A 23662-nucleotide genomic window follows, 5' to 3' on the forward strand; every position below is an offset into this window, starting at 1 on the left:
ACTAGTTTCCTGAGATTGGGGGACCTATTCTGATAGAGAGCTAGTAAAAGTAACACAAAATGTGCATAAATCCTGACTAACGACTCAAGTTAAATATACCTCCAAGAGTGTTCTATCTTATTAACATTCGCATACATTTTCTTACAAGGGAGTTATTATTCTGCACTGTAGCATGTGTTTTATTATAAACGCAGAGTTCATTGATGAATAGTGATGGCCCTGCAAATCAAGTCAACAGCTTAATTGGCTCAGCAGGGTTCAAGGATGCTTTTCTTGCTGGCTAAGCATAAGCTCCTATAGCCTGGGGCCTGGAACATGGTCCCTAGGCTCCTGGCAGTCTCACTGTGGAGAGCAACCCTTACCTCAGGCCCTCGCCCTCAGGAGAATGTTGTCTGCAGTACTCCAGAGTGTAGGTCTCTGTGGCCTCGGGGTTAGCAGGCCGCCATCTGACCGTGGCCGTATTCCAGCACACAGTACAATCTTCTGCATGAATTGCAGGTGTGGAAGGTGCTGAAGAGAAAGAAACGTATACACTCTGGTCATCATCAGTGGTGATGGTGCAATACCAACTCTGGGGGAATACTTAGGTATGGTTTTGTTTATAATTTTTGCATCAAAACAAATTATCCTGAGCTAAAAACTCAAAAGAGATAACAAAAACATCACTTACATAGCAAAAAGTCTCTCTCCCACTTCTGCATTACATATTGTCAGACTCTATCCCAGCCCCACACAGCCCTTAACAGCTGTTTCCTATAAAGCCTACCCTGTTTTCTTTATACAGCTACTACATAAACAAATACAAATGCTCTTTCTCTTCTTTTACCCATGAGGTAGACATGATCTTGTCCCCAGCAGGTAGTACAGTTTGGGTAGAAGGATCGTCCATTTTTGGGTTTTAGGTTATTGAGACAGGGTCTCATGTACCCCAGATTGGCCTGGAACTTGCTATGTATCTTGAAGTCCTGTCTCCACCTACCAAATGCTGGGAGTATATGTATGAGGCACCATGCTGAGCCAAATATTTGTTCTTAAAGGCACAAAAAAAGGAGATAGGACTACTGGGTGGGAATAAGCTACTTCCTCCCTGAGGTGGCTGTAATGATCTCAAAGGCAGGACAGCCTTGGTCAACACTACATCTTGTATTGCAGCTCCTCATGACAAGATTTCACCAGGAGAAAATATTCCCAGTTGAACACCATGGCTTAAACCATTCTGTTTTCCTGCATCTGTATAACACAGCCCAGTCTTATTATTAACTTGCAATTACAAGCTCTATAAGCTAACCCTTTTCAAAATGATGTCTTTCCTTGTTTTCAAGCTTACAGAATAACAGAGATCTTATTGCACCCCACATCCTGATGTATACTTCATGTCTGTTCATTGTTTCTTCAAGGGGAACCTGCTCCAGTTAACACATTATGTCTCACTGATCACTTAAAGCATTCTGTGGGTATCACCTGGAAAGCCATTCCTGATCCTGCCCTTACCCAGTCTTGGTACTCTTTTGAGTGCTCTCACGATGATCTAGACCCTTACCAAACATTCCCAATGATCTGCTTTCTTTCTTTTTTTTTTTTTTAACTTTGATCTTATTTTTATACCCATCATTTTGCCCATCATTTAATATATAGCTAGTGCTTCCTAAATACTTATTGGTTGATCTCAAAAGTCTGTGAAGAATTGAATATTGCCTCATAATAATGTCTTAGCATCTGCTTACCTGTTCTAAAAATTGCCCTTTCACTGGGCAGGCTACATCCAGTGAAGTTGATGGCCATCACCCACACTTGATAACATCGGTCAGGTTCTAAGTCTTCAAAGATGCAGTAACTTTCTTTCACAGTCAGTCTGTATTCTTCTACCAATTCTAGCACAAGACACAACTATAAGTTCAAAGGTAACTTCTAAAGGAAACTAACAATTGGTTATTGGAAAAAATAGTTTGATTTTTGCAGAGGACTCCAACTGCTAACTTTACAAACTTTACATTATTCTGTGATAATTATCTATTTAGGATATATAAGAAAGCAATAGCAATCTAAGAACATACTTAGAATAACATAGTATTACTATGAACATTTATCACAAAATAAATAGCATGCTAGTACATGTCTGAGATTCATAATCCACAATTAAAGCAACTTATTTAAAAGCAAATATTAAACTTGCATAGAGTTTTCGTCACTTTAAATCTCAGTAATACAGTCTCAAGAAAAGCCTCAAGAACCAATGCCAACATCCCACAGGAGTCCATCATGGAAAGGACAGCCTTTACTTAAGATTCCATAGAGCATCTTTCCAGACTAGTAAACAAGTTTGCTACTCAGTATGACTCTCCAGGTTTCAGATCCTGACAGTTTCTCCAGAACTTCAGTGACCTAACTGTGGTGACAGGAATAAAGAAATGACTGACATGTGGCCACACCTGTAGAAAAGCTGGGATTTGGTGGGCCAGGCACTCTGATGGAGATGCACCACCATGAGTATCAACTGGAAACTTAACATGTTTATTCTGCACAGCTGAACAAGGAGGTGGGGTTGTAGCACACAGGGGAACAAGGAGGCGGGGTATAGCACACAGCTGAGCAGAGTCGTAGTTATAGCATACAGCTGAACAAGGAGGCGGGGTTATAGCACAGAGCTGAGTATGGAGGTGGGGTTACAGCACACAGCTGAACAAGGAGGCGGGGTTACAGCACACAGCTGGACAAGGAGGCGGGGTTATAACACACAGCTGAACAAGGAGGCGGGGTTACAGCACACAGCTGAACAAGGAGGTGGGGTTATAGCACACAGCTGAACAAGGAGGCGTAGTTATAACACACAGCTAAACAAGGAGGCGGGGTTACAGCACACAGCTGAGCATGGAAGCGGGTTTATAGCATAGAGCTGAATATGGAGGCGGGGTTTTAGCATACAGCTGAGCATGGAGGCATAGTTATAACATACAACTGAGCATGGAGGCGGGTTTATAGCATAGAGCTGAATATGAAGGCGGGGTTACATCACACATCTGACAAAGGAGGCGGGGTTACAGCACACAGCTGAACGTGGAGGTAGGTTTAGCCAATCTTGGTAGGTCTTTATAGGGGAGCAGTCTCAGGCTGTAAACATCAGGAAGGAGAAAGCTAGAATTGATAGTTTCTGTGTACACTGGTTAATCATTCCTAAACACTCATACTTGGATCAGAGGAAGGCTTTTCCGCCCTTCTGAGCCTTGCCTGGCTTTGCCATTCCCATAAGTCTGAGGCATTGGGGTCCTTGGCACAGTTGTCAAGAACACACACTCACTCAGGACTTTATTCTTTCCTTACATATTCATCCAGGCCTTCTTCCACACCCCACATTTCAGAATCCTTTTAACCATATATCTCTACTTATATGGGGAAATATTTAAATTTGATAGGATAATGAGCTATTATGAGACGTTGAAATTGGTTCAATCAAGACTTTTTTTTCAGTTTAAAGTTTCTTAAATGGTGTTACTTTAAATATTTTATAGCAAGTATTATTAAATACTATTATGAATGCCTACCCATTTGGCTTTTTATTTGTTTGGGGTTTGGGGCTTTTTGAGGCAGGGGTCTCCCCTAGAGCCTAGACTGGCATGAATACACCATTCTCCTGCCTCCACCTCTGGAGTCTAGAGTTACAGGTACAAGCTACCTACCACATCTAGTGATACCTTACACTTTAGACCAATTTGATTATTTTTACGGAAATGCTCTCTTTCTTTAAAGAATAGTTTTCTCCCTGAAGTTAGCATATGATAACATTAGTTATCCTTCTGTGTTGCCCCAGAATGTCACCATCTCAAAATACCTCTAGTTAAGAACCTGGATTGTTTCCCAAAAGAAACTTAAGACTCTGGCTGCCTCTTTTCCAAGTTCCAGGTCATCCTCACCTACAGCCAACTCTAGGACAGTCTGGGATATGTGAAACCCTGTCTTTAAGAAAAAATAATTAACTTTTAAAAGTGATTTTGAGCCAGGCGGCAGTGGTGCACACCTTTAATCCCAGCGCTCGGGAGGCAGAGCCAGGCAGATCTCTGTGAGTTCGAGGCCAGCCTGGTCTACAGAGCAAGATCCAGGACAAGCACCAAAACTATATGAGAAACCTTGTCTCAAAAACAAACAAACAAACAAGTTATTTTGAAGTCTCCAGCAGAGTTAAATAGTCTACAGTTCTTTCCTCATTATAAACTCCTGAGTTTGTAATGGGATGTTGATGCTGCCACATGCTCATCCAATTTCCCAAGTGTGTGGGTCTGTCTTCAACAAGCGACACAGAATGCCAGCATTTCCTGCACTGATTCATCAGGAAGTACAGCCTCAAGCTGCCTGGCTCTTCGGTCTTATCAGAAGTTCTGAGCAGAGAGATCTTCCCAAAAGCTCCATTGTAAGGCCTGCCATCTGCTTACCACACTTCTATCTACCCACTACTTTGGGCCCCTGGATGACTGTACCATATCTAGATGCATGCCTTGAGGACTGTGAACATGAATTAACCCTACAGGCTTCTTTGAACCTGCAAACCTGACATCTAGTGCTGTGTTTGCATTAAACTTGTTGCGGAGGACACTGGCCTGTGGACAGCTCATTTCCCCTCTACAGAGCAGGACACATCATGCTACCCATCAGACTTCAGCACTGGCTAAACCTCCATTCCCTCTGAAACTTTGGATCCTGTCATTTTGAGAGCTCAAAGTCTGACCTGAATCTGAATCCTAATTATAATGTTCATATTACCATTATGATGATGTTTATATGCTTCTTCCTGATATCATTTTCTAAATTGTTCTTTCTGCTAAATATTTTATCATGTGGTTGTTGAGGGATTTTGTTATCATTCTTTTGGGGGGCGGGTTCAAGACAAGGTTTCTCTGTGTAGTTTTGATGCCTGTCCTGGATCTCGCTTTGTACACCAGGCTGGCCTTGAACTCACAGAGATCCTCCAGGCTCTGCCTCCCAAGTGCTGGGATTAAAGGCGTGCACCGCCGCCCCCAGCCGCCACCGCCACCACTGCCGCCACCACCACCACCACCACCACCCGGCTTGTTATCATTCTTGTTTTGTAAGTGGCTATAAATGCTTTGTGGAAATACACACATTTCAATATGTATATTGCATAAATTATATGCATATCTACTGTGTATTACTCAAGTACTTCACAGTGAGATGCAGAAACCCAGGCCTGCACCTATCAATGAGTAGCAATCTTACCATTTACTTCCTGGTCATCTTGGGGCTCTTCCACGCAGTACACCTGGAATGAGTCCACAACGTCCTCCTTGTTCATGCTCCAGTACACCGCAATTGTTGTGCTGGTGGCAGAATTGGGTTCCTGGGGTTCTAGTCTGGGAGGCTGTGGAACTGGAACAGAAGCCCAATTCACTACGACTAATGTCATTTTATTGATCAGTTGTTTTGTTCAAAATATGTGTAACACATTGTTAAAAGTCCAACAATATAGAAATCTATATGATAAAAGTAGGAGGGTCACTGTTTCCAGCACACAGCCCAGCGTCATTCCTCGGATACAGTCACACTGTTAGGACTGAGCGTGCATCCCTCCAGAATGCTTCCCAGGCACTTCTGTAAGTGCGTAAGCACAATAGAAATGAACAAAAGTATGCCCCTAACTACATAAGACTATTTTGTAGTCTTCTACTTAGTGAAATCCACTACAGTGACTAATGGATTATCCAATAACTCAGTTTTACTTCTTAAAATCCCCCTAAATAAGCCTTTTTTAAGAACAGAAATGCTATACTGTTCTATATTGGCACAGTTTATAACAATAAAAAGCAGTGAGTCTTTTTCAGACATTGTTATAGTATGTTCAAGGTGAAGGGGAACTTGCCTTAAATTTTAGACTAGAATTTTTAAAGCTACAATCCATCTTCTCTTTCTAACATGGTATCTCTACCGATTTTTAAAATTAAAATTTAAAAATTGACAGGGGGCAGAAGTAACCTCTTGATGGAATTACACATAAATATTTAGATGCCTAATGTAATTACGTGGCTCTGAATTTTAAAGACAACAATATTCTCGAGTGTTTTACTGGAGATTTTTGAAACTTATAATTATGTATATTGAACATTAATGCCATATAAACCAATCTCTGTGCAATTATCTTTCTGAGCTTATTACACATGATCATTGAACATATTTTATACATCAAAGCAAAAGGTTATTCTCATAGTTGAAAAGATGTCATACTTTTAAAATTTGTGCATGTATCTTTCTGGCCAACAATTTCCTAAGAGATGAGGTTATTGGAATAATGTAGGCCAAATTTATAAGTTGACACTCGGAAAAGGAAACAAAGGTTAGTTTAGCAATAAGGTCAAAAGGCGAAACAAAATAAATGGATTTGAAGACTAGAATAAAAAACAAATTGAAATGATTCAATAAAGATAAAGAGGTAGAGAAATAATGCAATTATAAAAAATATAAGGAGTGGACTAGGAGAATAATCAAGTTCATAGGCTTCAGAACAAAGGCTGGCTTCAGGCTAAATATAAGACCCCCAGCTATCTGCAATATATTAGCCTCAGTTCTCCACTTTTTAAAAACGAATGACTAATACCATTACATCCTAGGATTGTTGCATGAAGCAAGACAATGTGTATAAAGAGTTTAATAAATGTGCCTGGTTGGGAGGCAGCATCCAGACAGCAAGACAGCCTTGGCAGGAACTCAGAAAATGGAGAAGGGAGCAGGGAACTCCTGACAGTGAAGGCTGAACCAAAGTCCCAGGACCTGGTAGGCCACTGAGGTGACAGAGACAGGACATGCTGAGCAGGCTGCATGGGAAGGCAGATACCTGCCTGCCCTGTCCCTTCCCCAAAGACTGATAGCTGTATCTTCAAACAGAGAGTCAGAGCTACACTCTAAAGGTATCTATCCAAAGAGAGATGATCCAGTATGTTTTCATGTTACCCAGGTTTATGGAAGAGCCAAACAAAACACTTCAACTATTATTAGTTTTCTTTGAAGCGGTGTGGAGAGCTTGGAACATGAACAATGTGAATGATCTTCTTCCCACTACAAATTATACATGGAGCTGGAGCTAATCTTGTAAAAATGACAACATCTTTCTATATCCTTTTCTCTCTAGCACAGCTTAGCAAACCTCAAAACTGATAGCCAACCCTGTCCCATCACCTAATTTCAAGGTATAGCCATTGTAGGGAATTAAGCAAAGCACGTTGTAGGCTAGAAGTAATTTTGTTTCCACATATGCCCCTCCACCCAAAGAATTAAAATTAAAATATTCTTTTCTCCAAACAGGAAATGCGTTTTCTCTTGAAAATGCTCCAGAGGGGAAGAAGAATATCCCAGAGACACGATATAATAATCATGACTACATTTATAATTCATATTTGGCAGAACACTGAAACCCAGATTTTACATGTTAGTAATTCTGCTTAAGCTTTTCAGGAGTAAACTTGAATAAGTGTGATGTCAAAAAATACAAAGGGAATCTTGGGGCTTCTTTGCCAGGAGCTCAGGTGCAGGAAGAGGAAGCATCCTGTAGAGCCCCTCTGACTGACTGAATGTGCCTGTAGAGAGTTTTCACACTCATGGAGCTAAACATTAATCTGCTTGGATTTCAGTGCCTGGGGCTGAATGTAGATTCCACTCAACCTGGCTTTCAAAATTTCCACAGGAGATACAGTCATAGTATCATGCATGCACTCAGAAAGCTGATGCAGAAGGAACATGAGTCTGATGCCAACTTGGGTTACATAGTGAAATACTTTCTCTAAAAAAATGAACACAAGTCTCCAGGAAAGCAGCATCAGTCACAATAGCCAACAGTTGAAAACAACCCAAGTGTCCATCCATGGATGGATGATGGATACATAATGGATGGATGGATAGATGGATGACAGATGGATGGATGATGGATGGATGGATGGATGGAGTAGATGGATGGATGGATAGATGGGTGGATGGATGGGTAGATGGATGAAGTGGATGGATGATGGATGAATAGATGGATAATGGATGTATGGATGATGGATGGATGGATGATGGATGAATGGTTGGATGATTGATAGATGGATAGGTGGATGATGGATAGATGGATAGATGGATGAGTGGATGGATGAGTGGATGGATGGATGGATGGATGGATGGATGGATGGATGGATGATGGATGGATGGATAAAACACATGGCATAGGCATATAGTAAGTCTTAAACACCAAAATTACGAAAGGTGTTGCAAACATGAGTGAACATGCAGAAAAATATGCTAAGTGGAATAAGCCAGTTACAAAGAGATATGATCTTTTATTCAGCACATTGCAGTCATCGAACTCAGAGAAGAGGGGTGTCAATTCCTGGAGTCTAGAGGAAGAGGGAGTTGGTGTTTAATGGACACAGAGATTCAGTGTTGCAAGATGAAATTCTGGGGATCTACAGTAGTAATAGTTGTCAAGACTATGAGCGTACTTCGTGCTACGGTTATATACAACTAAAGAGAGTTGAAATGCCAGGTGTGGTTGTACACACCTTTAATCCCAGCTGCAGGTAGGTAGAGATAGGCAGATCTCTGAATTCTAGGCTAACCTGGTTGAGTGCCAGGCCAGCCAGGGCTTAATAATGAGACCAAAGTAAATAATAAAATTAAAAGTAAAATAAAAATTAGTAAAAATATGGTAAATTATTTTTTAAAGATTTATTTTCTTTTTAATTATGGTATACATGTTCCTATAGGGGCACATGTATATATGAGAGCTGGTGCCCCTGGAGTATAAAAGAGAGCCTCAGATTCTCTGACGCTGGAGTTACATGCAGTGGTGAGCTACCTACTGTAGAAGCTGAGAACGGAACTCAGGTCCTCTGCAAGAGGAGTGTGAGATCTTTACTGCTGAGCCCTAACATGATAAATTATAAATGTATCTTAATACAATTAAATTTAAAATTTAAAACAAATCTAAGATCCAGAGTCACAGAGACCTAGCTATCACTCCATGGGTATTTTTCTTCTTTCCTTGCCTTGGGGGCAGTGGATAAGGTACAAAAACTCTGAGGCCAGATCCCCCGCATCTCTAACCAGCTGTGTGGTCCTTAGCAACATGATGTTTTGCTGTGCTGTCTCCACACCTGTCAATGTGGATAATAACTAACCCTTCCTCCTGGGGTTGATGTGGGAGTGAGTATGTTTCACTGGTGCCCAGCCTCTGTGGGGTCTGAATAAAAGGCAGGTGCCACTGCTTCTCATAGCAGGAGCTGGCATCCTGTGTAAGTCAGCAGGAGCCAGGTCCTCAGGGGCCTTGTATCTGAGTGGTTTCATTGGTCACAGAACAAAATACATCGGCCCTGGGCTGCATCCTCCACAAAGCTGATACAGAGCGGCTTGGGTCCTTTGTAGGGGTCTTTCCCACAGTGCTTCACACCTCTAAGACTATACACACTTCCTGGGGTAATGGTTAACAGTCTGCGAGTGTCATTCTGTGGCCTCTAAATTATAGAAGAAGCCCTCCTATTGAGCATCAGGCACTCAAAACTCTATTCTTGTAAACAGGCAGCTGTGTGCGACAAAGCCTGAAGACGATGGCTGCTCTATTCATCAGCATCTTAGTTTGTGGCTGCTGCTCTGGTTTAATGCGCCCAAAGACATATGCAAACACCCTTCTGTGTGGGACAGCTCTGAAGAAAATTCATTAGGGTAGATGACTGAATTGCCTGCTTCATTAAAGGCGTTGGGGCTTGAGTATTTTGCAGGGTGTGTTTTTGGAGGGAGGCTGTCTCTTTAAAAGATGTGCCAGCTTCTGGCTGGTCCCTAGACTAGAACTGTGTCTACAGAAATGTGGGTTTTAAACACAACGGCTGTCTGTGAGGTAGATTTGACAAAGGCACCTCTTGATGAGGACATCTGAGCACTCTGTACAGTAAGCAGAACTCAGTAACCAGGAAAACAGCAGCTTTGAGCATTTCAATGCTGCATTGCCTTGTTTGCTAAAATAGAACATTAAAAAATAATTTGAAAAGCTGGCAGAATGCTCTGACAGCTGAGTGGGAAGCTCCTGGCTACAGACCATGATGCTGAGCTGTGAGTTCTGGAAGCTAATCTGTTTGGTTTGGGGGGGGGGGAGTAAATAAAGAAGAGAAGGAAGGAACTGAGTTGAAGAGGGGAAAACTACTTATAAGGTAAAATTCGTTCACCACATGTGGAAGTATTTTATTCCTTTTTACTTATCTGCTGGGTCGCTAGGGTGAAGCAATTCTCTTACACAGAGGGAGAGAAGTTCTAGTTTAAAAAAACAAATAGAATAAAAGGAGAGGGGACCTTTCAGTTCCATTCATTTCGTGTCTCCTCTTCGGAGAGTCACGAGCTTCCAAGGGAAAAGCACGGCATCCCAGAGACGAGCGGCTGGCCCCTGCATTATCTCAGAGTCTCACTGTAAACCTTTACAGCCCACACACATCTTCACCCAGTTAGAGAAACTTGACAAAACAGGCAAGCAGGACCTGCCAAGCTCCGTCGAGGTAAACGATATATTAAAATGCTCACCAGCCACTTGTTTCAACATCTGGTCACTTCGCGCCGAGCTGTCATCATAGTGCTCAAAGAGGGAGAAGGCGGCCGGCATGTTCTCTAAGGAAGCTGTGCGATCCATGGCGGAAAGCAGCCTGAAAGGGAACAGAACTCCACTAAGTCGGGAAAACATGAACAACCAAAGAGGTCTTCCTATTTGGCTCGAAGCTGGTGTGAGCAATGGTGGTTCGTATGAAGCAAAGTTCCCCCCCCCCCACCCCACCCCAGGCATCCAAAAGCATCGGGAAATGCACATCTAAAATCCATGTATTCTTGGACTCCTTACACACCTGGTGATACCAGAAGTCTCATCTCCAGGCTCTCAAATTTGAAAACTTCCGGTTCATCTAGCCTTGGATTCATTTCTAATAAATGAGTCCTGAACATTGCTTCACATCCGTGATTATTTTAGTTCCTAAAGGACAGATCCTGAGCCAGTCTGGAAATTTCCATGCTTATTGGCTGTTCTCAACCCTCAACACCAAACTTCCAATCATACTAAAAATAATACTCACCTACTATGTGCCAGGCTCTCTTCTAGGGCCTGGGAGTCTAGTGAAAGCAAGGCCAGGCGTCTTAGAAGACAAGCTCAGCTTCCAAAGGGATGGGTTCTGTAGACCCAAGCCTGTCTCAAGGGGGTGCCCACTCGCACTAACACTGAGCGTTTGGAATGAGGCTTGACATAGAAGCATGGATACAGGAAGAACAGAAAGGGGTTCACTCTGAAGGGAAAGACAGGAGCGGGGTTTACAAAATGACCTGTTCTTAGCCAGAGGGGCCTCAGAGCCAGCCAGGGCTCCTTGTTTGGCACTCACACAGGCCTGGAACACTCTTCTGGCAAGGAAGTCAACTTGGAGGAACTTCACTGGCTTCCTTCTCTGGACTCTTGGTTTTGCACCACCAGAGCCACCCTGAGGCCTTTGTACCGGCTCTTGGTACTCTCTCCTCCCAAATATGCTGGCACAGAGCCTTCCTTCACTTAGCTCAGTTCTGTTCAGGTGTCAGCGATGTGGAGAGAGGTTGTGAACTGGGCAGGGCCTGTCCCCGCCAACCTTACTGCAGCCTGTTCCCTGTGGGTTCATTTCCTGGTAGTAGTTATCAAGGCCTAGTGTGTTCAACTGCCAACTTCACCAAAATATAATTTGCAAGGAGGAAAAGACTGCCTTATTCATTATTGTACTGCAATGCCTCACTTAGTAAATATATCTTGATTTAATCATAGGCCAATGGTTTAATCTGTGTAGAAATCAGGTTCTCAGGCACAGTAAATCTAGAATTACAATAAGAGGGAGAGTTCATGAAATATTTAAAGAGTCCCTTCTATGCTTACTATTGTTAAACATGATGAAATTCACTGCTATTTGATTTGGGGGAAAATGCTTCAGTGAGGACTTTGGGGTATTAAAAAAATGAGCAGGAATTTCTGAGGCAACAAAGAGAGTAAAGGGATTGCAGACAGTAAAATGTCATGGGCACCAACCAGAGATGCCAAGGAATGTGGCTCACCAGAGAGCAGAGCACACCATGGGAACAGAGACAGATAGGAAAGGGGACAGTGTTTTGTGACTTGATGAAGGGCCTTTCACACACACTGAAAATTTCTATTTTATCTCTTAAGATAAGGACAGTCACAGGATTGTTTGCATAAGGGAGATGTAGACAACCCTGATTAGCTACTGAGGAAAGATCAGAGCCAGTACACAAGGTACGCAGTGGAGTGAGCTGGGAGACCCCCACACTGATCTAGATAGGGGGAGATTAAAAGCCTACATTAAAGCCTTGGGGGTGAGGAATATGGAAATAAACTAGGAATGATTATTTTTTTAAGTGGTGATCAGGTTTGGAGAGATGGCTCAGCAATTAAGAGCACTTGTTACTCTTGCAGAGGACTCAGGTTCAATTCCCAGCACTCACATGTTGGCTCACAACCCAGTTTCAGGGGATTCCTGCGTCATCTTCTGAGCTTGGGGTTCAGGTATGCATGTTATGCACAAACTACATGCAGGCAAAACACCCATGCCAAAAAATAAAAATAAAAAATAAGGGTAAAAATGTGACCAATATGCACACTTAGCCTTCTCTCTCCTCCACGCATTTTACTGACAAACTCTACAGAGGCTGTCTGTAGATACCACAGTACATCTGAGTTTTCTCTTGTACACCAACCCATTCAATTTTAACAGCAAGCTGATATCTTTTTACAAGTCAGTCCTACAATGGTTGAGACTCTCCTGTTTATTCTTATAAGCCAGAAGAACAAAGCATGGAAGAAATGCAGCCCCTTAACAGAACAGCATTTATAAAGCAGAAAATGTGTTGTTCATGATATGCAAATGTTGGATCGAAATATGCTTGACAGCATTCCTTAATTTAATTTCAGTGCTGAGAAAAACCAATTCATGTAAAAGCACTGTCTTCAGAGATATAATATGAAGTGAGGGGAAAGCAGGAAGAAACAGCTACAAGAAAATAAGCTAGACTTAGCATTTCCTGTAGAAAGGAAGGAGAAGTTGTCTTGAGGATGTACAGTTGTGTGTGTGTGTGTGTGTGTGTGTGTGTGTGTGTGTGTGTGTGTGTGTATGTTCCTATTTATAGAGCTTTCTTTAGTTGCTCATATTTCTCACCAAATCCAAGAGCTGTGTTGTCCTTTATTTCACTACATAAAAATATTGGCTACCCCAACACCTACACAACTCATTGAACACAGAGGTGTCAAACTGATGCCTACATAGAGGTGTCAAACTGATGCCTACATAGACTCTCCACCCCTACATTCCAGTGGTTTTGGTACAGGTGTGTACTTTGCGTACTACCAAAAGAGAAGCATAAACACCAAACAATCCACAAACCCTTTGATCCATAGTGGTGTCCAGCCTACAAGATATGCTAGGGCAATGGTGGCACAAAGCTTGTGGGAGTAACCAACCAATATCTGATTTGACTTAAGGTCCACTCCATACCCAACACTACTTGGGTGACCAAGAACCAGTAACTAGATAGCCCAGGGACCTAGGATAAAACCAAATAATGCTAGTATAAAAACAGAAAAAAAAAACAAAACGAAAAATGCAGTAATAAAATGACTCCTAATGATATTCTGCTATCCCAATAGATCAATGCCTTGTTCAGCCATCATCAGAGAAGCTTCCTCCTACAGCAGATGGAAACAAAATACAGAGACCCACAGCCAGACATTTTGCAGAGAATGAGAGACCTTGGAACACTCAGCCCTAAATGGAATGTCTCCACCAAACCCTCCACCTCCCCCCCAACCCCCCAGAGCTCAGGGAACCCCAAGGAAGAGAAGGCAAAAAAGTTAAGAGCAGAGGGAATGGAAGACACCAAGGAAACAAGGCCCTCTGAATCAACATATAAGCAAAAGCTCATACAAACTCACAGAGACTGAGGCAGCATGCACAGGGCCTGCACGGGTCTGCACCAGGTCCTCTGGGCATGTTTATGGCTTCCAGTCTAGTGTGTTTGTGTGTTCCCTGAGTGTGCAAATGAGTAGGTCTCTGACTCTCATGCCTTCTCCTGGGCTTGTCTCCTGTTGTTGATTTGAACTGCCCAACTTTGATGAAGTTTTTTTTTTTTAAATAAACAAATGAAGGAATGAATGAAAACCTAGCCACTAGGGGAAAGGTTAACAACTGAACTGTCACTTAGACCTTCTAGGAGAGGGGAAATCCGTTTCTCCTACAGAGCGACACTGGGTATGTCCACCACTCCAAGACAGGCCTCATGTTGAAGGGTAGTTGACCAACCTATAATGGACTCCACTGTCCTTTCATGTGTGCTTTTATTTGGTTGCAGTTTGGTGTTTTATGTCTTGTTGTTCTTTCTGTTTGGGTGCTGTTTTATTTTGTTTCCTTGTTTGGGGGGCTGTTGTATTGGGCTTTTGTTTGGTTGGGGTATTTTTTTTTTTTTTAGATGGGTAGTAAGGAGGGGGAGAGGATCTGGAACGACTTGAGGGAGAGCAAGAATATGATTGACATATATTTAAATTTCATTTAAAAGTTATTTTAAATAATAAAAATATAATAAAAGAAAAAATATTGGTTATCCCAAGTGTATTCCCTTGTGATATGCAGCAGTAGTAAAGATGAATTCATTGTCAATTGGGAATGAAAAAGAAATTAATTAAAATGACATGTAAATTACCAAGTTATCCAGAGGATTCAAGCAATGTCAGTTTTGGAAACTGCTGGGCCTGAGGACAGACTGAGACTTTCACCCAGAGATTCTCAAGCCTGCCTGTCCATCACAATCACCCAGGAAGCTTTGAAAATGCCCAGACCACACTTCAAACCAACGAAGCCCCAATGTGAGGGCATATGAATCAGACAGCATCAGCAGGTTTGGTTTGGTTTGGTTTGGTTGTTTTTGTTCTCGTTTTTTCAAGTCAGAGTTTCTCTGTGTAACTCTAGCTTTCCTGGAACTCACTTTGTAGACTCAGCCAGCTTTGAACTCAGAGATCTGCCTGCTTCTACCTCTGGATCACTGGGATTAAAGGCGTGCTCTATTACCCCTGGTTTTAACACTCCTCAAGTACAGCCACCGTTATAAACTCTGGTCAACTAGTACCAACACTAACACAAAAATAGGTCTTATAAAGTATATTGGTACTATATTATAAGCAAATAAGAGTCATTCCTGTGGCTTCAGGTATCTGAAAAAGATCAAGTTTTCTATTCAAACTCCTTTTAATATACATCCCAGATAAACATTTCTGATTTCAGTCTCAGCTATTTACTCTCTGGCATTGAACTTCAGTAGAAATAAGCCCAAGATAATATTTACAACTTAGAGATGGACTTTTAAGTTGCCACTAACGTGGGAAGACCTTAGGCTTAACTAGCAGGAAAGGTCTCAAGTTCTTGTTGTGGGGCAAAGGAAAAGGGGTGAGATCAGTGTTCGGATGACAGAAGTAGACGACCTGGAAGACAGAAATCTGAGGTGTGTGTCTTCATGGACAGCGCTTTCCAATGACATTGATGTTTGGCCTCTCAGAAGAATGAAAAATCTCTTAGACGGAGAGTTAAAAGCATCATCAAAACAAAACCCAATCAATAGCGTAAGATTCATTAGATTAGCTGAGCTGAAAGAGAAGGCTAAGTGCAGAACTACCTTCTGAAGAGAAAATGAGTGAACACGTCATCAGGGCAGCGTAGGTCCTAAAACTGTCCACGGCAGCAAAGAATGATTGCTTGAGATGCTCTTATTTAACCAATAAGTCTAATCATTTAGATTTTTTTTTTTATTCTATCGCAGGAAAGATGGTTGAGATTAGATTGGAAATACAGGCTACATCTCAGGAAAGCAGTTAAAAAGCTACACTATGATAATTGTTATTTAACCAAAGCACATGCAATTTTCTTCTGAAGCTGTCATTTAACATTTAAAAGCACTACATCTAAGAGTGAAAACCAAGCAGCTCCCTTGATGTGTTTGTAATTGGCAGCTCATCCTCCCCATCCCCAAGCATTCCACCATGCTCTCCTCAGCCTTGTTATGTTGCACCAGGTTGCATATACCTTTCATTGATTTCCTCAAATGACTTGGGTTGGAAGAGAAGGGGGGGGGGAGAGAGAGAGAGAGAGAGAGACACTAATTAACAACAGAAAGTAAAAGCAACCAGGAGCATTAAGGTCAAACAAGCTAAATGATCTTTACCCCTAGGCATCCCTGAGGCCATTTGTCTTTGGGACTTCAGGTTGAATAGCAGGGAAGTGGTGGGGGGGGGGTTGTGTGGAGGAGGGAGGGGCCTTCATTTGCATTGCTCTCTTTGATGGGCAAGGTAGACAGTGAGCTGTTGTAGTCTATTTATTAACAAATAGTTTAGAATTCTGTGAAGCAAGGGAAAAAATAAAATATTTGTTCCATGTGGGCTTTACATATCATGGGATCAGCAGTTATCTTTGAAGGATATCCTCTCTCTATTTCCAATATTCTCCAACTTTTCTAGAATGGATAATACCACCACCAAACACAGAAACAAATGTTTTCCCTTCCTAATCTGTTCTCCTAGAGAGAAAGAAATATTCTCATAAACAAAGGTTAAGCACAGAGTGCCTTATTAATGTTATACTTCATAAGAGGGTCCTAATTTAAAAATATTAAGGCTTTGTTTTAATTAAACATAAAGCCACACAACAGTTTTAAACTCTCCTTTGAGGATGGCCATATTCACTTGATCTAAATTTTCCCTGGCTAGAGGTGTCTCCAGAGGTCAATCATGAACTTTCATAATGCCTATTTTTGCCTCAATCTACCTTCCAACCTCACTGGGAGTTCTAGGAAGATGGGGAACTGTGAAGGGGGAGGGGATTCCCTCTCCGCACAGACAGAGGTTTCCTATTTGACAATTAGGCTTGTATCTGTCCTCTGGTAAAACGTCTGTATTACTCCTGGTTAATCATGAGTGTGTGGAGAACGGGCATCTTCTGGATCATTCTAGGCATTTACAAGGAGCAAACTAAGGTGCATCCACAAGAAGATTGCTCTCCACAAGTCCCTGTTTGAATTAAGGAATCCTGTCATGAGGAAGTTGCTTCTAACAATATCCCTATTTGAGGAAGGTCCCCCAATTAAGTCTCCCTTCTACATCAAAAAGGGAACCAAAATGCTACTGTCAGCTGCTTGGTAAGGGCAGAGGAAATGGTTCATATGAGAGGTCACCTCAGATGAGAGAGTTCATAGGACAGGCACAGGGACCAGCATGAAGATGCTGGACAAAAGGAGGCTGGGCTGGCCCTCAGAGGAACAGCATGGCGTAAATAAGGCTGTGAAGGGGCTCTCCAGTCTCAGAAAGTGATCAGCCTTCTGTAACATGATGATAGGCTAGCCTCCTTCCATGGATCTCTCACAGAGATCTCCCTGCCTCTGCCTCCTGAGTGCTGGGATTAAAGGTGTGTGCCACCACCGCCCACTGCTTTGTTTGTTGTTTAAAACAGAGTCTTTAGGTATAGAACAGACAGGACTTGTAGCTCTGATTGTGCTGCCCCAGCTTCCCAAGTGCTGTGTTACAGGGTAGTGCCTCTGTACCCAGTTTATTAACAAACTTAGGAATAGTTTTGAAAGTAGACTTGTGTCAACATTGGCACCAGGCATCAGGCCTGCTTCCTGTGCTACTTACAGCCAGGAACACTGTCTCATCCAGCTCCTCAGCTTCTCTCACTATGGTCTCCAAGGTGTCCTTGGCTGTGTCCATGCTCTGCAGAAAGTGGACCATCTGGTCGTGCAGGAACTCCATCTTCTTCTTCTTCACTTCCTCGAAGCTCTGGGCTTTCTCATCATACTGTGCCAAAACCTTCTTCATCATCTCCTCATTCTGCCCTTCCAGCCGTTTCTCATTTTTGCTGCAGTTTTCCTGGAGGGTGGGGATAGAACACTTCTTAAGGAACAGAGACGTGACACCTTTGTTTGCCCCTCATCTTTTTGCCTTTGAAAGAACTGGCCCATGTGTACTTGGTTGTTTTTACTCTTTACTCTTTGGGGGCCCGCCACCCAGTCCCCAAATAGTCACATGAAATCTTATTATTTCTTATGAATGCTTGGCTTATTTCTAGGCAGCTTTTTCTTTCTTTCTTTTTTTTTTTTTTTTTTTTTTTAGCTTAGATTATCCTGTTTACCTTTTGCCTCTTGCCTTTTATCTTTCTCTGTTATACCTTTCTTTACTTCTTACTCCATGGCTTGCTGTGTGGCTGGGTGGCTGACCCCTGGATTTCTACCTCCTTCTTCTTTTCTTGCTCCTCCATTTTACATTCTTCTCCTTCTGTTTATTCTCTCTGCCTGCCAGCCCTGCCTATCCTTTCTCCTACCTTGCTATTGGCCGTTCAGCACTTTATTAGACCAATCCAGTGTTTTAGGCAGGCAAAATAACACAGCTTCACAGAGTTAAATGCAACATACAAGAGTGCAAAATATCTTTACATCATTCAACAAATGTTCCACAGCACAAACACATCTTCAACTAACATTCCACAATGCCTCTGACATTCCAGCCAAAGCGTCAAAATTCAGAACATGTCTAAACTTCTAGCTTATGTATCTGTTTGCTTTAATTAGCTTTGCAATGGAATTCACTATAAGAGTACCATCAAGAAAGAAAAGAAATATCAAAATTTAAGAAGAAAAAAAGAAAATCACATCTGGGGAGGATCCTGGCCTAGGAGGTTTTCACCTCTCTGCACCAGTATTCCCCTGGAAGGGGCAGTTTTACCACAGGGGAAGGAACTTTACTGTCCATTTGGACACAACTGGCAGTTAGCTATCCTCACTAGACTCACTGGGCAACGGGACAATAAAGCAGCTGTTCACTGATCAATGCACCAATGGGATTGGTTAGTCAGCTTCTGCAGTGGCCTGGAGGCCTCTTCACTTTTGATTGACAGCTATGGGTATCTGGGCCACCTCTGGGTAAGGACAGAACATTCCTACCCACTCTCTTCACAGTAGAGGAGCAGAAACTAACAGCCAGAAGTGTGCACGTTCAGCGGTGCCCTGAGACACCATGGCCCCAAACAGAAGACTCAAGTCAGTGGCTAGAACACTTTCTGGAGGCCAAGAGGTAAGAGGCATAAGCAGAGCAGAAGAATCAGTCTCGGTCTCTCACCCATGAAATGGAGCAGTAGCACCTCACTCTCAGAGAGCATCTGCCTTAGCATGCCAGGGACCCAAGAAGTAAGCATCTTTAGGGGAAATCCTTCATCCTTAAACAGAAAGGGTCTCAGTGCTCACAGTGAAGGGAGACTATAAGAACATTCACTTTGAATTAAGATAACAACAATGTCAACCAAACACACACACACACACACACACACACACACACACACACACACTATACATCACACACATAGATATATGCTATATACTACGCAACACACACTCTACACCACACACACATTCATACACACTACATATTATACCACACGCACACATACATGTAGTTAGTCTTTCTTGTTGGACATTATTTGGGCCACCAGCCCCCAAATAATAACACAGAGACTTATTATTAATTATAAAAGCTCGGCCTTAGCTTAGGCTTGTCCCACTAGCTCTTATAACTTCAATCAACCCCTGTCTATTAATCTACGTCCTGCCACATGACTTTTTACCTCTGCCATGCTGCACATTCAACTCTCTCCATGTCTCACTGGCTAATCCCCATACCTAAATTCATCCCCTGAGTTCCTCTCTCTGCCTAGAAATCCTGCCTAACCTCTCCTGTCTAGCTGTTGGCTGTTTAGCCAATTAAACCAATCACAATGACACATCTTCATACAGTGTAAACAAATATCCTGCAAAACATACACACACATACACACACACACACACACACACACACACACACATACATACTACATACTACACCCCCATACATACACTATATACCACACATACCACATATTACACACATGCACACACACTATACACCACACACTACACATGCACACACACTATACACCACACACTACACATGCACACACACTATACACCACACACACACATACATACTACATACTACACCCCCACACATACACTATATACCACACATACCACATATTACACACACACACACAGACACCATATATGTACACATTAGAATACACATACCAAATCAGTTCCAAATAGTCTACTGTTGATACAATGAATAAGTCAGGACAGAGGAGAAAGAAGTATGCTAACTTACCTCAATGGTATTAAAAAAGGATTCAATCTCACTAACAAAAGCTTCAATCCTCAAGGATTTTTCTTGTAGGTTTTCAAGAAATTCTCCTAATTGAACCTGAAGGGAAGAATTAAAGTGTCTTTACTGTATAACATCAGAGGGACACATTTCAATCAGTGGTTTCTGGTTTCCTTAATATATTTGCAGAGATTTACTATACCATACTCACTAACAAATCAAATTTTAGGTATTTTCGCTGCTTCTCCTAAATGGATTGGACACAGTTATGTATGACAAATAGTCAAGTTCTGCAGGGCTGGAGAAGTAGCTCAGTTGGCAAACACCTGCTTTGCAAGCCCAAGGACATGAGTTTGAGCCCCAGAACCAGGGTAAAACCAACTGAGCATGGCGGTGCCTGCTTGTGATCCAGAAATAGGGAGACAGAGACAGGCAGATCCCTGGCTCTCTAACCAGCCAGCCTAGCCTATTGATGAGTTCCAGGAAAGTGAGAGACCCTGTTAAATTTAAAAAAATAAAGTGGATAGTGCCTGAAGAAAATACTTGAGGTTTTTCTCTAACCTCTACATGAACGTGAGCACACATATGCTTGGGTGTTCTTATTTAATAAACTCTGGATTTAAATTATTACCTTCATAAGGCCTGGAGTTCTGTAGTCTGAAGTAGAACTCTGCAGTGTTGATTATCAGTTTGATAAGCTCTAGAATCACCTATAGATAGACTGTAGACACAACATGACCCACTGCCTCTAACCCTCGCCTTCTCCATGGTGGACTATACCCTTGAATTTGAAACCAAAATAGCACCCCTCCCCCTTCCTTCCTTAAGTCACTGGTATCAGGTATTTTTATAGCACCAAGAAAAGCAAGGGACACACAGCCTTCCAGCTAAAGTGGCCTCAATTCTTTCTTGACGTGACCATACACAACCTCAATGTGCCTGGCAGAGCTGAGAGGGTGAGCAGGGTACTCCCAGCTCAGCACCCGGCACACCAAGTGCTGCAGAGGACTGTCGACTGAATCTCAAGAGTCCAACCATCTTGAAAGGGTTAAGGCTTGCAGTAAGCGGCAACCAAGTAGAAAATGTATGGAGTGGTGGTTGAGGGCGGTCCTTACTTCCACCATTGTTCTAAGCCTGGCAGCATTCTGGCCAGATAAACATAAAAAACAAAACTGAAAAAGAGCTTCAACTGTCCCCAGAATGACGGTGATATTACCTGACGAAGCCTCTTCAAGAGGCCGCTAATTCCCTGTAGGTCTCAATCCCTAATGCGCCCCCTCCCAGTCCCCTAGGCTCCTGTGACATAAGCTTCACCTTTGTGTAACTTCTCACATATGTGTTTTCCCTAGTTCCCATTTCTATAACGTCCTCTCTGCCATCAACTAACACAATCTGTACCTCATCAAGGCTCAGCCAAGCTTCAGCTTTTAGACATCTTCCCTGGCCCTCCCGCTTCCTCCCAACCACCGAACTCCCCAAAGCTTAGTCTCTCAGCATCCTGTACCCCCGAAAGCCAGTACTGAGCTGAGAAACCGCTAAGTCCATCTCTTCATTTTCTTTCTTTCCTTCTCACTCCCAATGACTGGCATCCTTCCTGACGTAGAACAGGAGATCAATAAACCCCATGAAAAGGGAAAGAAGTGAGTCAAGGATGCAGATAAATCAATAAAGACAATCACCATGATGGGGAATGGGCAAAGCAGGAAGAGCTGGGGCTTCAGGAAACCACAGCCAACAGTCTCAGAAGGGGCAAGCAAGTCCATCTACCAGTTACAGCTTTTGTGATACCCCTTTTCCTTAAATATTTCCTTGTTTATGCATATGAATGTTTTGCCTACATGTATGTATGTGCACACATGTCTGCCTGATCAGAAGAGGGTATTGTGTTCCCTGGAACTGGAGTTATGGATAGCTGTGAGCCACCATGTGGGTGCTGGAAACTGAACCCTGGTCCTCTCTGGAGCAGCAAATGCTCATAACTGCTGAGTAATCTTTCTAGCCCCAGCTTATCTTTTTCTGTCTCTCTCTCTGTCTCTGTCTCTGTCTCTGTCTCTCTCTCTCTCTGTCTCTCTCTCTCTGTCTCTCTCTCTCTCTGTCTCTCTCTCTGTCTCTCTCTGTCTCTCTCTCTCTCTCTCTCTCTCTCTCTCTCTCTCTCTTTCTTTCTTTCTTTTTTTTTTAAAGTTGCCTCCAACTCTTAATTTTCATGGATAACTTAATGGAAAAAAAAAAAGCAAGCATTCCTGGCTTTAGTCATGGGTTCTCACTTTTCTCTTTCCAACATTCTCTAGAGAACATCAAACAAACAAAATAATAATAATAAAAAAACTTTAAAATGTTGTTTTAAAGATGACACCATCAACCTACTTTTGAATTATTTTTTTAAATGAAAGATTTATACTATCTGAAGAGATCAGAATATTGCTTTTGGACTTTTAAAATTGTCCACATTTTGGCAAGACTCAGATAGGAACAAAACATAATTAATAAAAAGGTATGGAAAACTGAGCAGACAGTGACAAGTAGCTGTCAGTCTTCAAAGAAAATGTAATCCTAAAATGGGGCACATTCCAGTGGAGTCAATGCACCTGATAGGTAAGATTTCACAAAAGAGGTGGCCTGGCCCCTTCCTCCAAACTTTAACCAGAAAAATGTCAATGAAATTTCACCCTAGAGAAATAAAAGGGAATTAATTTGATAGGAAAAAGATACTCAGATTCTAAAACTCATCCTGTTTAATGATCCTGACAATTATTTAACAGTAACATCACTGAAGGGTCGTGTGTGAACCACTGGGCCAAAGGGTGTGGACCCAGAGTCAAGAGCAGAAGCTCCAATGTCAGGCCAACCTGGGTAGCCGTCCCTTGCGACCTCAGCAAACCACTAACGCCCTGAGCCCATTCCATTTTCTGCAAACTGTGATGGGAAGCTATGAGAATTAAAATGTCCTTTGTAGACCAAGAACTCAACACAGGCCAGGCACACAGAGAAAGTGCTCAAGTTTTGTTGTTATTTGCTAACTTTAAGATCATTCTGGATGCTATATGTAGGACAGAGGTGTAAAAATAGAAAGTGATTGAGAGGTAGGTGGGTGCTCCAAGACTCCATGCTTCTCAACAGCACCCCTGGGAAAGTGGGATATGATGAGAATCAAAATTAAAATCTTATTGTTTCAAAAATTTTTTTAACACTTAGAATTGGTCAGTGCAGTAGATGCATATTTAAAGGACAATATTATTGATGACAGAAAATAACTTGTTCTGTGTGCAAATGTGTAATTATAGAGATTAAAAACATTTTACTTTTTTTTTTATAACATTAAGGGTCTTTGCTATGAGATAGTAAACTCCTCAGTGGCAATGACCCCATATTATTTCTTGATATCCTAAGAACCTTGAAAAATGCTCTGACACATGA

General features: G+C 42.2%; 1 protein-coding gene across 3 annotated transcripts in view; it reads right to left on the reverse strand.

The window, feature by feature from the left end:
* The window catches only part of Cmya5 (cardiomyopathy associated 5), a 99007-nt gene that overhangs the window by 23978 nt on the left and 51367 nt on the right, over window positions 1–23662 (reverse strand). For 2 of the 3 annotated variants that reach the window (XM_036207204.1, XM_036207203.1), the window contains 7 exons: window positions 20252–20347; window positions 17696–17929; window positions 16095–16117; window positions 10537–10655; window positions 5227–5376; window positions 1725–1871; window positions 363–510 (listed from right to left, as the gene is read on the reverse strand). In XM_036207204.1, the coding sequence (XP_036063097.1) occupies window positions 363–510; window positions 1725–1871; window positions 5227–5376; window positions 10537–10655; window positions 16095–16117; window positions 17696–17929; window positions 20252–20347 (917 nt within the window). Of the gene's footprint in view, window positions 1–362; window positions 511–1724; window positions 1872–5226; window positions 5377–10536; window positions 10656–16094; window positions 16118–17695; window positions 17930–20251; window positions 20348–23662 lie in introns of those variants that run through there. The other variant, XM_036207205.1, reaches the window with a different exon arrangement.

This window comes from Onychomys torridus, chromosome 15 (assembly GCF_903995425.1).
Source record: "Onychomys torridus chromosome 15, mOncTor1.1, whole genome shotgun sequence".
Lineage (NCBI taxonomy): Eukaryota > Metazoa > Chordata > Mammalia > Rodentia > Cricetidae > Onychomys > Onychomys torridus.